Source organism: Fragaria vesca, linkage group LG7, assembly GCF_000184155.1.
Source record: "Fragaria vesca subsp. vesca linkage group LG7, FraVesHawaii_1.0, whole genome shotgun sequence".
Classification (NCBI taxonomy): Eukaryota; Viridiplantae; Streptophyta; class Magnoliopsida; order Rosales; family Rosaceae; genus Fragaria; species Fragaria vesca.
This window is the reverse complement of record NC_020497.1, coordinates 207,733-220,478: the sequence shown is the minus strand read 5'-3', so window position 1 is coordinate 220,478 and position 12,746 is coordinate 207,733. Positions and strand designations below refer to the sequence as shown.

Genomic DNA, 12,746 nt, shown 5'->3' with positions numbered 1-12,746 from the left:
GGACGCCGCACGAAACGGCGTGGGTAATAACCGGAACGCCGCACGAAACGGCTGGGTAATAATCGGGACGCCGCACGAAATGGCTGGGTAATAACCAGGACTCCGCACAAAACGGTTAGAGTAATATCTGAGACTCCGCACGAAACGGTTGGAGTAATATCCGGGACGCCGCACGAAACCGGTTGGGTAATAACCGGGACCCCACACGAAACGGTTAGGTAATAACCGGGTCCCCGCATGAAGCGGTTGGGTAATAACCGGGACCCGCACGAAACGGGTTGGGGTAATAACCGGGACCCCGCACGAAACGGGTTAGGGTAATAATCGCGACCCCGCACGAAGCGGGTTAGGGTAATAACCGGGACTCCGCACTAAGTAAGGATGATACTTAGTATAATCAATTAATATCATGAATGGGTGATATCCTAAAATACTGACAAAAGAAGAAATTATGAACTTAAAATTGAATAAACTAGTACTTCAAACTGTCATAGGTCAACATCTCTGATATAATACATTTTGGAAGTAATCCACGTTTTCAGTTAGAACATATGGGAAAAGTGTATGTGTGTGTAGCCTATCAATAGTACAATCGTTTGTTTTCACTTTCATAAGGCCACTTTTTTCAATTAAAAAGGCGCACTTATTCAATCACATAAGTTTAAGTGCATAATGAATTAAATAGTTTAGGATGGGTTCATGATCGGCAGACTAACCAAAAAAAAAAGGTACCCTGTACCTAGTTGGAAGGTCGTGGATTTTGCCTCTTTCTTGGAAAAGAAAAGAGGTGACTCTACTAGTAGCATATCACTGGTTTGCATTATGCTTGATAACAAGTCCCTTCTGCATTTCAGGTCGATGGTATTCTTCACGCTTGTCCATAAAATTTGGGTGGACTCCATGCCATGTCAGCAGACACTATCAGGAAAACCATCCACATAAAAGTTCAGAAATTCTGTTGAGTATGTTAATCTAAATAATACAAATGAACAAAAGCTTTATATAAGCACACCAAATGTGTTTTATCAGGTTTGGATGCTACTCCACTTTTCAACTCAAAAACAACATTAATGTAATTGTATGCAATTTTTTTCTTTACGAGGTATCAGGTATGGCAGTAAATTGTTTTTGACAGAAGATATCCCATATGGGATAACAAGGGCAAAGTGCTCACCATCTTCAAGGCATAAGAAATGTCAACCAGTCCTGCAGGTATCAATTTTAGTTTCCAAAATGTCAAGATTTTCGTTTGTTTCATTAGAGCAATGGTGTATAGGAGCCTAATCTGCATTGGGAGTTGGATACCCCAATTGGGTGTATCAGTTTGTTGTATGAAATGTAGAACTCTTTTGGAGGGAGAGGAAGAGAATGGTGTTGGATGTGCTGTCTGCTGGATCGTTTGGATGGAGAGAAGCAGAATAACTTGTGTGAAAGTGAAGTGGAAGGAGTTGGGTCTTTGTGGGCAAGGGTTTCTTTCTGGACATTTCGGGGCCTTAAGTAGGAAAGCTCGTCTTTGGCAATGTCCTCAGATGGGGATGCAGTTCCAGATGAGTTTTATCTGTTCATGTATTTGATTTACTGAGCTGGTCATTTCAGGAGTACTTCTTGATCCTGGATATCTTGTCCACTACAACATGTTATCTAATTTTAGGTAATGAATTATCTGGCTCTTATCCAAAATAATAATAATAATCATAAAAATAAAAATATGACCACGGATAATGGAAATAGGAAATAGAGAAACATACAATAATACATTATGCATACGTTTTTTAGGTGTTTCCATCTTCACTTGTTTGATTGTATGTGATAACTTGGAATTACATAATCTTATGATTCTAAGTACTTGCATTTCATGGCATAGTTCACAACTGATCCAAACACTCATAAAATAGTATGTTCTTTAAATTAGGGCATACAACTTCAGGTAACTTCAGGTGTGTGATTTACCTGTTATGGACAATTGCTATTACCAAAAATGCTGAGGGACAGCTCTCTAGCTTAGAAATGTCAAAACACTTATAGACTAGAATAACACATAACCAAATTAGTAATTACGATAAAAATTATTATGAAGGATCCAACTGCCAGACTGAAAACGGTGTGGTAGAAAAATTACCAAGGAATGATTGGCGTATTGCACGCTCAAAGGAACCTTCACCAACGTACTTTTCAGCTAAGCAACTAATTATGCGTCTCATAGCCTGAAACATAGTTGGAGCACCAGCACCCTGAATTGATCCTGAACCCACCTAAACAGTAAGAATAATTTGTTACATATACCGGCTTTGAGGGCAAGAGATTATTACATGAAAGTCATCAATAGGCAACTGCAGATGTAAGTAAAGTAGCAAGTGGGATTGTCCCTCCCATTGTCCCTTAGAAAGAACTGGGTACACTGATAATGAAAAACCTCGGTTGAAAACCCAAGTTTTAGATAATTAATATGCGCTTACAAGCTGGCCATGACACCTATAAATAATGTGGAGTGAAAAAACAGTACGACAAGGAATTCTACAACCTCAAAATAAAATATTCTCCAACTCCTACTAGATAGTTTTGGGATGTCTGGTCATGATTTGAAATTAGAGAACAGAACAAACTAGTTAGAAACCTTAGTTCATCCTCTAAAAAAACTTGCATTGTAGGTTACAATAACTGCATGGTGAAGTCAATGTGATCAATGATGGTTGAGGGGATGTCCGTTTTAGCCTGGCGTGTGTGTGTGTATATATATATATACACACATACATATTTACAATTAGTCCATCAAATAATTCTGGTATTTGTAATAAGGGATGATTGATTTATTAATACTAGTTTATCATAACACAGAGAATATACAAGGCAATGGAAATTATCCCAAGAGACTCAACAAAAACTGAAATTAAAAAGTAAAATACAGTAAACTTCATGCAATTAGAGAAACTGAGAAGATGGATATACCTCTTCATTGTCAAATAAAGCAACCATGCGTATAGCATGCTCACTTGCTAAATCGCAGGTGATTTACACGAATCAATAAGAGCTCTTAGTGCACATTAACTTGAGGCAAGATTATCGAGTCTTCCTGAAAAGATAAACTCATTATTCCCACCTCCAAGGCAGCTCGGTTGGGTATCACAGATATTCAACTCAATGCTCACTATGTCATCAACATTACAATTGATCTCATCTGATAATGCCTGAAAATAACACTTGTGGGTTAATGCATTGTCATTGAAAAAAAAATAAATAATAAATTGACACCAAAAGCTACTTTACAGAACTATAGTAGTGCTCCCTCACCTTAATCTTTTTATTTTTCCTCCCTTTTTTCAACTTTTTTTGAAACCATACAAATCGCAAATTACTCCATATGCAAATAAAAATTGCATTCATAAAAATAGCCTTTTACCTTTAGCCACACAGCACAAATGAAAACTGTTCAATATGTTTTCTCAGTTTCAGCAAACAAACAAAACACAAACCAAACAAGCGACCCAATATCCTAACTAACTCCAAAAAAGGCCCACAATATAAAATAGTAGTTCATCATTAAAAGAAGAAAATTAGTGATAACCGCCTCTAACAGTCAAAGGGCCAGGAAATAGACTACTAGATGGAGAACACTGCAGAGGTAAAAGGAAAGGTCAAAAAGCCATGATAGACCAAAATCTACATCTATACCTCTCCAACATCATCAACAGAGGTTTATAGTATGTGCTCATTGTGCTGTCTTCCCTACCTTAGTTCTCCCTCAACTTCAAAAGAAACTGAAAATTTAGGGAGGGGGAGGACCACCCCTTTGCCATCACATAGGTCTTTCACTAGCTACACAGTGACCCCAATGAAGATGATAAACTGAATAATTAAGTTACTAATAGACACAAGAGTTTACTTGTGCCCAATATGAGATGAATATTCATCTACTCCAATGAGATATCTGTTAACTACGTGAAACAAACAAGAACTAGAGATTCATATAGGGATGTACTAATATATTTCGATGCAACATGAGCAATTCACGCATCACATCTGTATATTCATATATTTCTACATAGCCTTTTCATTTCCTATTATAATTGCAGTACAAAGGATAAATGAAGACGGTAGGATCCTATATTATCTGTATTCACTGATGGTAGGATCGTATAATATCGGTATTCACAGCTTACCGGATTCACACCAAACTCCACTGCAACCTTAATTCATCGATTCTAACATTCTAGAATATAAAAAAAGAAAATCCAACGGTTTGATCTTCCCTAATTCCCTACCCACAAAAACCAAACTAGTAAAACCCCAAACTTATTCAAAACTTCACCAAAAATTCTCAAAGTTTATATTGTTGGACTCCCCTCATCATAAACAACTTAAACAGCTCGTAAAAATTATCCAAAATTGGCGGCTCCGCCGGCAGCGGCGGCCGGCCACCACCAAACTCCGACAACCTCCGATGACTACCAAATTTTAACACAATGATCCTCTCATTAAGCTGATCAACTTTCATAACTACGACTAATACTAATTTCAAGTACAACCATAGCAATCGAATCAAAAACAGAAAACCCCAATTTATAAACCCTAGAATTTGAAATTCTTAATCCTCCTTACCTGATGCGAATCGGTTTTGATACACAAGTGAAGACCTTCAAAACCTTGTAAAGAGTTCTCGGATTGGTGGCCGGAGGAGTGAGATCCCGGCAAAAGAAGTTCAACGTGCAGGCGAGGCTTCTTGGTGAAGGTTCTCTCTCCTGGCAGCGTTATGGACTCGATCTCCAGCCCAAACAAGAAGGAGGATGGGAGAGCTTCATTTTGATACCGGTGCGACGGCCCAGTTTGGCCGGACGGCGGCGATCGAAGGCGGCGACCCCGCTGGTCAAAGACGCGCGCGGGAGGGAGGAGAGAGAAACGACTTTTGTTTCGGAAAGTTTCCACTTTATTACCCCCCCCCCATCCACCCAAATTTAGTTTCTTTGGTTTTTACACCGTAACTAATTATAACTCTAATTATAACGTGTCACGTGTCCACGAACTCTGTTTAACATCCTCTACGATTTTCATAATAGAAGTTTTTTCAAATTTCAAAAGGAATAAAAAGTCAACTTTTAGAACCACTAAAAGGTCGAAAACAAAGGTAAAAATAGGTTTTTGCACCCCGCGTGCGCCCAGATGTAATGTTATCCAACTCAAGCAACACATATTCTTTTGAAAATAAGTTCCCAGCAGCTTTCGTAAAACCATTGAGGAACAAGTTCCAAAAATTAGATCTTCGCAAAAAATGAATAGCAAAATATTTTGTTTAAATCATAGAGAAATATGACAACAAAATATAAGACATTTTCTGTGACCACTCTAAAAAACTCAAATTTCAAAAATTCCCACTATCCACAAAAACTTTTACCATCTCAAACTCTATGCACTAGGTAACATTTCGAGTCTATTTCCTAAAGGTACTAATCTACATAGATCCTGGGGTTCTAACCCTATGCTCTGATACCAACTTGTCATGCCCTGGATTTTGAGCTAGATTTTTTTTTTCTTTCCCGAAAACACGAGGAGTGAGCTAAAATGAAAATAAGCTAAAAAAAAATAGAAATAAGAAATGACAACTTAAAAGAATCAACTTCTCATTTCAATATCTAGATACAATCGAAATGACTAAGAGTACTCTCTTCCTAAATGAAGCTCTTACACATTTATAACTCTATCCAACTCTATGTCTAGATCGTAACATATGCATATGTACACAAATACATAAATACACATATATACAGACACTTAAGAATATTTCATAATGAATGCATATGTAGCATAAACATGATACACAAGAAGGAAAAACTCATGTAGCAAACAATTAATAATTTAAACTTACAAGCAAATAATCGAATTCATAATAAAATGTAAGTAATGATAAGACACAAGCAATGAAAGAGTAATTTTGCGGACTTTAAATAAACCATATTATTGACTGAATAAACCATATTGTTATTAATAGTAGTTTCAGTCCTTAAGTCCAAATAATCTACCATGTACATGATTCTCCGATTAAAGTTATTAAACTTCAAAAGGTGTGAAGTTGTCCATCTGAAGTCCGATTTAACAAAGTGAGTACACCACTATGAAGGGCTTTTCACAAGGAATTCAGTGGTAAAGTTCATGTGAACAAGTCCATAAATGATGATATTCCAAAGAAGTACGGGAAGTGATTAATATTAATTAACCTTAATTGCATAAATTATTAAGGTCACTAATTTTTGACTATTATTCTTGATATTTTCCAGATTAAAAGCTCAGGTTATAAGCTTCGTTTTGATATAAAGATCGTTGAAAATGGATAAGAAATGAGTGAGATATGATCATTTGAAGTTATGAACATCCTATGAGTTTTCCGGCAAGTTCACCGGAAAAACTATGAAAAATTAATCGTTTAAGACCTTAGAACTCATTTATGAGGGAAGATTAAGATATAAGATTAGCTATATATCAATATTATGCAGTTGACAAGGATAAAATCAGATTTTTATAATTTCCGGAGGCCGGAAAATGCATGAACTCGCCGGTTTCCGAAAATAATACTTAGAAAGTAGAAATCTTCTTTAGCTATAACTTCTTTGTTTCTTAAAATTTTTGAGTGATTCAAAAGCCTAAACTGAAGCATTTTTCATGTAGATTAATGTAGTGTAACTTTAATAAGCTAAAACAGAACTTACATGTACGAAAACCGGAATTATGCAGCAGCCACGTTTTTATTCCATTTTATTCTTTGTTCTTCAAGTTGATCAAAATCCAAGGCAAAAGACTATTAGAGAGTTTTCATATATTTACGTGAATATCTCTTGAAGTGATCATTAGATGATTGGAAGCTTAGGTACAAATTTGAGCTTTACAATTTCAATAACAAGAGAACTTAAGCTAACTCACTTTAACTAGAGATTTCTTTCTTTGCTAAGAGAGTTTCTAACTGAAATTTCTACATGAATGAGAAGGTGTGTAAGTAAGAGCAGGTAGGAGAGCTCTTTTATAGACCAAAAACAACACTCTAACCTTACTCAAGTTAGTTTCTAAGTTGGCTAGTTGCCCATGGTGAATAGAGAAGAGGTTGAGCTCCTTATGAATGGAAGAAGACTTTTAGACTAGATTTTTATGTTCTAGGGAGAATGAGATCAGCTGCTAGAAGTAGCTTTCATCACATAGTTATTTTCCACAATTCCATTTCCTTTTATGTTCTTGGAAAAATGCATGTAAACTTGTTATTTGATTCCAAAATTCAATTTGAAGGTGACTAAAATTTCTTAACTTGAATAAAGGGTATCTTGGTTTATTAAGGTGACTAAAATTTCTGGATTGGTTTGATGTTTCTTACTACCTAGACTATTATAAACTAGTCAGCACACTCAGCACCAATATTACATGGATCAGATAATATTGTCTTGCTTTTCATGGCATCAAGATTCATCTTATAGGCAGGAAATTTTTATCTCTTAAGTTCCATGACCTCTGTTCCAAAGCTGTCAAACAATAAAAATATGGGGGTTGGATAAAATAAGATGAATTTGAACTTCTTTTTCACATTTACGTTGTAGGTTTGTACTAGAAAAGAGAACTGTCGTTGAGTACCTTGGCATAAAAGCTCTCGCATGCCATCATAATTCACACAGAGACTTAATCAACACAGTTTCATATCAATTTGTCTCATTTTCCTGAGAACTACACAGACTTATTTCATTACGGCGGCGACGGTGGTTCTGGAAGTTGATTTCTGGCTTTATGAGTTTATTGAATTGGTGTGAGTGATTGTAGATGCTTGAATTTGATATAGGTGGAGTTTGGAAGAAGCTGGGTTTTTGGCAGTGAAGGACCACGTGAGTTACTGTGTTTGGCAGCGGGAGAGGCGGACTGGCGGTGGTAGCTGGTGGTTGATTTTTTTTGGGTTTTGGGTGAACTTGGCAAGAGCAGTAGAAGTTGACTGTGTTGCTGTGTTGTTTAAGTTTCATAAATAGAGAAGTTGGGTGCCAAGAAATTAGAGATATGAAATTCGGAATTGAGTTGAAATTAGGAAAAGGGAAGGTGAGTTCGGATTGATGGTTTTGGCTGTGTTTAGAAATTTGAGAAACTAGATGGAGTTGATGGCTGAGACTGGGGGAATTGGTTATTAAGTGATGGTGTTCGCAGATAGGGTGAAAGTGAAGTTCACAAGATGTTCAACATCTTGGTTTCTTATTGAAGAAGAAATTAAGGTATTGAATTACGAAGAATAAGAGATTTCAGTATATTGGTTGAACTTGTCGAATGTGGAATAAAGTCGAAGCTTAACAAATAGATATGTGGACATTGCTTTTGAATTCAATTGGGTGGTGATAACTTGTTTTCGGTGTCTATATAAGAATTATTCGATGAAGGTTAATGGAATCAGATATGAGTAAAGTGGGATAAATGTTTGGAGTGGAATTGGGATACGATGTTATAGTCGACTTCAAAGGTAAGGAGAAATTGGTGGAGACATATTTGGGTGTTCTTATCAATTACGAGGACTTGATCACATTGACTTAAACTAATTCGTCAGCTTTCTCGAAATAAGGATTCGGTACGAGGATCAAATACAGGTCGCAGGATGTCAGAAGCAGAAGGATAAAGATTTCAGAATGCGTGTTGCTGAGTTACTAATTCGATTAACATGAGGATCGGAGCTCGGATTCCAGGTAGTTTCTCTCGGGGAACCTTTCTATAAATTGATGAATTTTGTGTCATTGAGTGATTAACTCTTGGTTGTTATCATTTCTAATAAAAGTATGTGTAATATGTGATTGATATGATTGATGTAATCGTTTTCCATAAAAGCATGTGATATTGTTGAGTTATATAATTGTTGTTATCGTTTTCCTTAAAACATGTGTTAGATGTATGGTATGAGCGTTGATATTCAATCGACATATAGAATGCATTGTGAAGTATTTTGAGAAATGCATTTGAGAGTGGTGATGGTGGAGAGATGAGAATGAGATCAAAAGAGAAGTATACGCTTGTGTAGTTGAGCTTAATCACCCAATGTTATGTGGGCTAATAAAGTTGTGCGACTTTGGTGATCACCCTTGTCATGTGGGCTAAAGAGTTGTTCGGCTTGATGATCGAGATTAAGCAAAAGGACTAACAAGTAGGAGTTAAAATATTACTGGTTATTAGATTTTACTTTTCTTGCTCACTCCTCAGATTTAGTGTTAGGTGCTACGAAACCATCGACATCGGGCCTGGGGTGTGACAACCAGGATGTATTTGGCTAGCTTTCATTTAAAGGGCGTTGCAAATGTTGGTTTAGGTGGCGATCCCAATGCTAGTCTAGTAGCATTGCAACAAGTAGTTCAATTTCAAAAAATTTAAGCAACATGAAACGGAAATCAGGTTCAAGAAGCTCAACAATGACGTCATTTGAGAACAAGTTAGATAAAGCTTTCAGGTACTTTCAAGCAATTTTAGAAGAGGGTATTCGGCCTGCAATACAGTTGTTTAGTAACCTCAAACAAGCCCTTCTTGATGTTGGGAGAAAAGACTGTCATAATTAAGTTTTGGTGTGCAGAGGTAATGTACAACGATGGTTGCTAAGTGCTAAGATTGGAAGAGGCTTTGAGCAGTCTAGCTATAAAGGAATGCTCAATTTCTAATACAGAAATGTGGCTTTGTTGTTTAGTGTCTGGCTATCTTAATGCTCAACTTCTAATACCGAAATGTGGCCATAAGGGTCGTCACTGGCAATCTGGTCGATGAGCTGTGGCTTAGTTAGTTAGGTAAGCTAACCAATAACGTTAAAGTTATGAGTTCAAACCTCATTGATGTATGTATGATGCGTGAATTTGTAATTAATTTTTTTTTTTCAAAATGCTGCAAACCATAAAATAAGCTTTATGATCAATAATCAGTGACTGTTAGAACCTCCGACTTATTCAAGCAAATTCAGGCATACCTACTCTGTTTATCCAGAAAGAGAGGCGATGGTAACATCAGCGTGAATTTGTACAAACCATAAAATAAGCTTTATGATTAATAATCAATAACTGTCACAATCCTCTGACTTATTCAAGCAAATTCGGCAGACCTGTTCTGTTTATCCAGAAAGAGAGGCGGCGGTAACATCAATTTGGGTAGGATAGCAGTAGGAGGTGATTACCTTTAGGTCACTGCCATGATGCATTTGGATACCTTTCATTTAAAGGACGCTGCTACTGGTTTAGGTGGCAATCCCAATGCTAGTCTAGTAGCGTCGCAACAAGTATTTCAATTTCAGAAAGTTTTCTTTATAGGGGATCTTGAATCCTTGCGTTGGTGAAAACGTTGATTGTTAGGAAGTGGAGCCTGGATTTTGACCCCTAGACCGAAGTAATTGGGAAAATGACACTTTAGGGTAGGAATCATAAATAGGAGCCCTTGATTTTACCCCATAATCTTTTCTGGAATCATTGTCTTCGTCTTGAAGGATATGACGTATACCATGGATGTAGTTAACCAATTTTGAGTCTTCTCCTACTGTTATCTTCTTGATATGTCTCTCTCATGCTTGTTAGGAGTGACGTATCTATGGTATAACAATTTCAACTGTTGGGACACTTGTATAACTAACTATTTTTGTGTTAGCAATAGTTTACCGCCTTTTACGTCATTTAAAATAATTTTTTTGATTAATTAAACAACTCAAATGCTACAAACGAGTTTTGTGTGAGTGAAATGTTACAAATGAATTTTAAGTAAGAGGAGACTATGCTAAATGATATTGGGCATTTGAAATAAATTTTGTTGTTTTTCTTTGTCTTAATAATATAATATTATAGATTGAACCGGACCCTTTCATAAATTTCTTTACAGTTTGCTTTTTTATTATAGTAGAGATTACAGCAGATATATAATAGAGTGAAACTCCGTCACTACTACTAGAAGTCTAGAATAATGACGCGCTGCGTGTAATCCAAAACCAAAAGCCATCTGTTGGCGCGAAACTACCCAAAAAGCAAGCCGAGAGGCTCAGTTTAGGGTTTTAGCTGTAAACCCTCCCGGGCCGCGGTTCTATGAAATCCTCAGCCTCGGCCATAACCCCAACCCCAACCCCCACCATGGCCTTAGCCTCCGGTCTCCGCCTCTCTTCCACTTTCCTCCGTTGCCGCCTCCCCGCACCGCTCAACCCGACCCGCTTCTCCGCCCTCCGCCACTCCCTCTTCGACCTCCGGTTCCTCTCTGCTTCCTCCTCCTCTCGTACTCGTACTCGGACCCGGCTCCGCCCCCGCCCCATCAAAGCGACGCCCAGCGAAGACGGCGGCCTCCTCGAAGGCGCCGGCGAGGGGCAAAATGGGAATGGGAGCGTCCTGGTCAAGGACTCGGACGAGCGAATCGTTCGTGTTGAGCTCCACAAGGAGGCCACCGATGCCTACATGGCCTATGCTATGTCCGTGCTGCTCGGCCGTGCCCTGCCGGACATTCGCGACGGTCTCAAGCCGGTCCACCGCCGTATTTTGTAAGTCGCTGTTTGGAAAAAGCTTTGAATTCCTCATTAGGCTGCTTCCTGATTTTTGTGGTTTAATTTTCGGAAACTAAACAGGTATGCAATGCATGAATTGAGGCTTTCGTCGCGAAAACCGTTTGTGAAATGTGCTAGAGTTGTGGGGGAGGTTCTAGGAAAATTCCATCCTCATGGTGACACTGCTGTGTATGATTCCTTGGTGCGAATGGCTCAGGTAAACATACCATTTTCTGTTCATTATCAATTCAACAATTCAGGTTATTCGAGACTAACGTAATAGTATAACACTGCTCTGCTCTAGCTTGTTCTAATATTCCATTCTATTGAAATATACACCAATTGATGGAACACTTGATATTATTTACCATCAACCATGGATGAGCTTTTGCTTGGAATTTTTATTGAAATTCTGTCTTCATTTCCATCTAATATACAACTTACCAAGCACATTTCTTAGGATTCCTCAACTTCTAGAGTCATTTCTTGGGAAGAATAAGTTTTCTGATATATATCAGTTTTTATTGTTTATGTGTTTTGGATCTTTGGGAGTGAAGAAATAGATTTGGACTTTGGGGTTTGAGGCCACAAGTCCTGTTAGAAAGAGTATTCCATTTGCAAATTGGTGTGTTCTTCTCTATCTTCTCAGGCTGCAATTTTATTTGCAAGTTCATTTATTTACTTGTTTATCCCCAGTTGAGTGATGCATGTGCTCACCTTATGTTATGGGCATCAGCATTTGGAAAATTAAGTCAATTGGAGCTTCTATACTGCAAGAGTATTGAGTTCAAATCTCTTCGGGTGTTTTCTTTGGAGACAAATGACATGAACTTTACTGTGGACGAGATTTGGGAGCAATGTTTCATACATTGTGTCTATTTATTTATTTTTCTTTTTACAAGGGAGGCTTTCAGTCATTGTTATATGTACAAGCAGATCAAGGATACTGCAGCCATAACTTTGTTATCGAGTTGAACAAGAGTGTTGGGATATCTTTGGTCTTCAGTTTGGGTTGTTTGCATTCTGCTTGGTTCTGTTAACTTTATGGATATATGTATATGCAGCCCTTCTTGGCTGCGGACGTCCGCACCGAAGGTTTCGGTGCGGATTTCCATTTTTGCACCACTTTCCGATCGAATTTCCTCATCTCCACCGTCTAGTATTTAGATAATATTGTGTAGATCATCTCTGCAAAATTTCAGCCAATTTGGTGATCGTTAAGGCCCTCAAACTCGAGTTTTTCTGGTATGAACACAACCGGACA

At 37.7% G+C, this 12,746-nt stretch overlaps 2 protein-coding genes across 2 annotated transcripts in view; one reads left to right on the top strand and one right to left on the bottom strand.

Annotated features, from left to right (window-relative positions):
* Window positions 1–2,900: 2,900 nt before the first annotated feature.
* On the bottom strand, window positions 2,901–7,629 carry LOC101297883. The gene is made up of 3 exons (XM_004308131.1): window positions 7,603–7,629; window positions 4,597–4,956; window positions 2,901–3,185 (listed from the first exon to the last, which is right to left on the bottom strand). Exons 1-3 carry the CDS (start codon window positions 7,627–7,629, stop codon window positions 3,042–3,044), a joined length of 531 nt encoding a protein of 176 aa, XP_004308179.1. The 3' UTR covers window positions 2,901–3,041.
* Window positions 7,630–11,081: 3,452 nt separating this feature from the next.
* The window catches only part of LOC101297591 (DNA gyrase subunit A, chloroplastic/mitochondrial-like), a 14,717-nt gene continuing 13,052 nt past the window's right edge, over window positions 11,082–12,746 (top strand). The window contains exons 1-2 of the mRNA XM_004308130.1: window positions 11,082–11,479; window positions 11,564–11,699. Of these exons, the coding sequence (XP_004308178.1) occupies window positions 11,082–11,479; window positions 11,564–11,699 (534 nt within the window). The remainder of the gene's footprint in view (window positions 11,480–11,563; window positions 11,700–12,746) is intronic.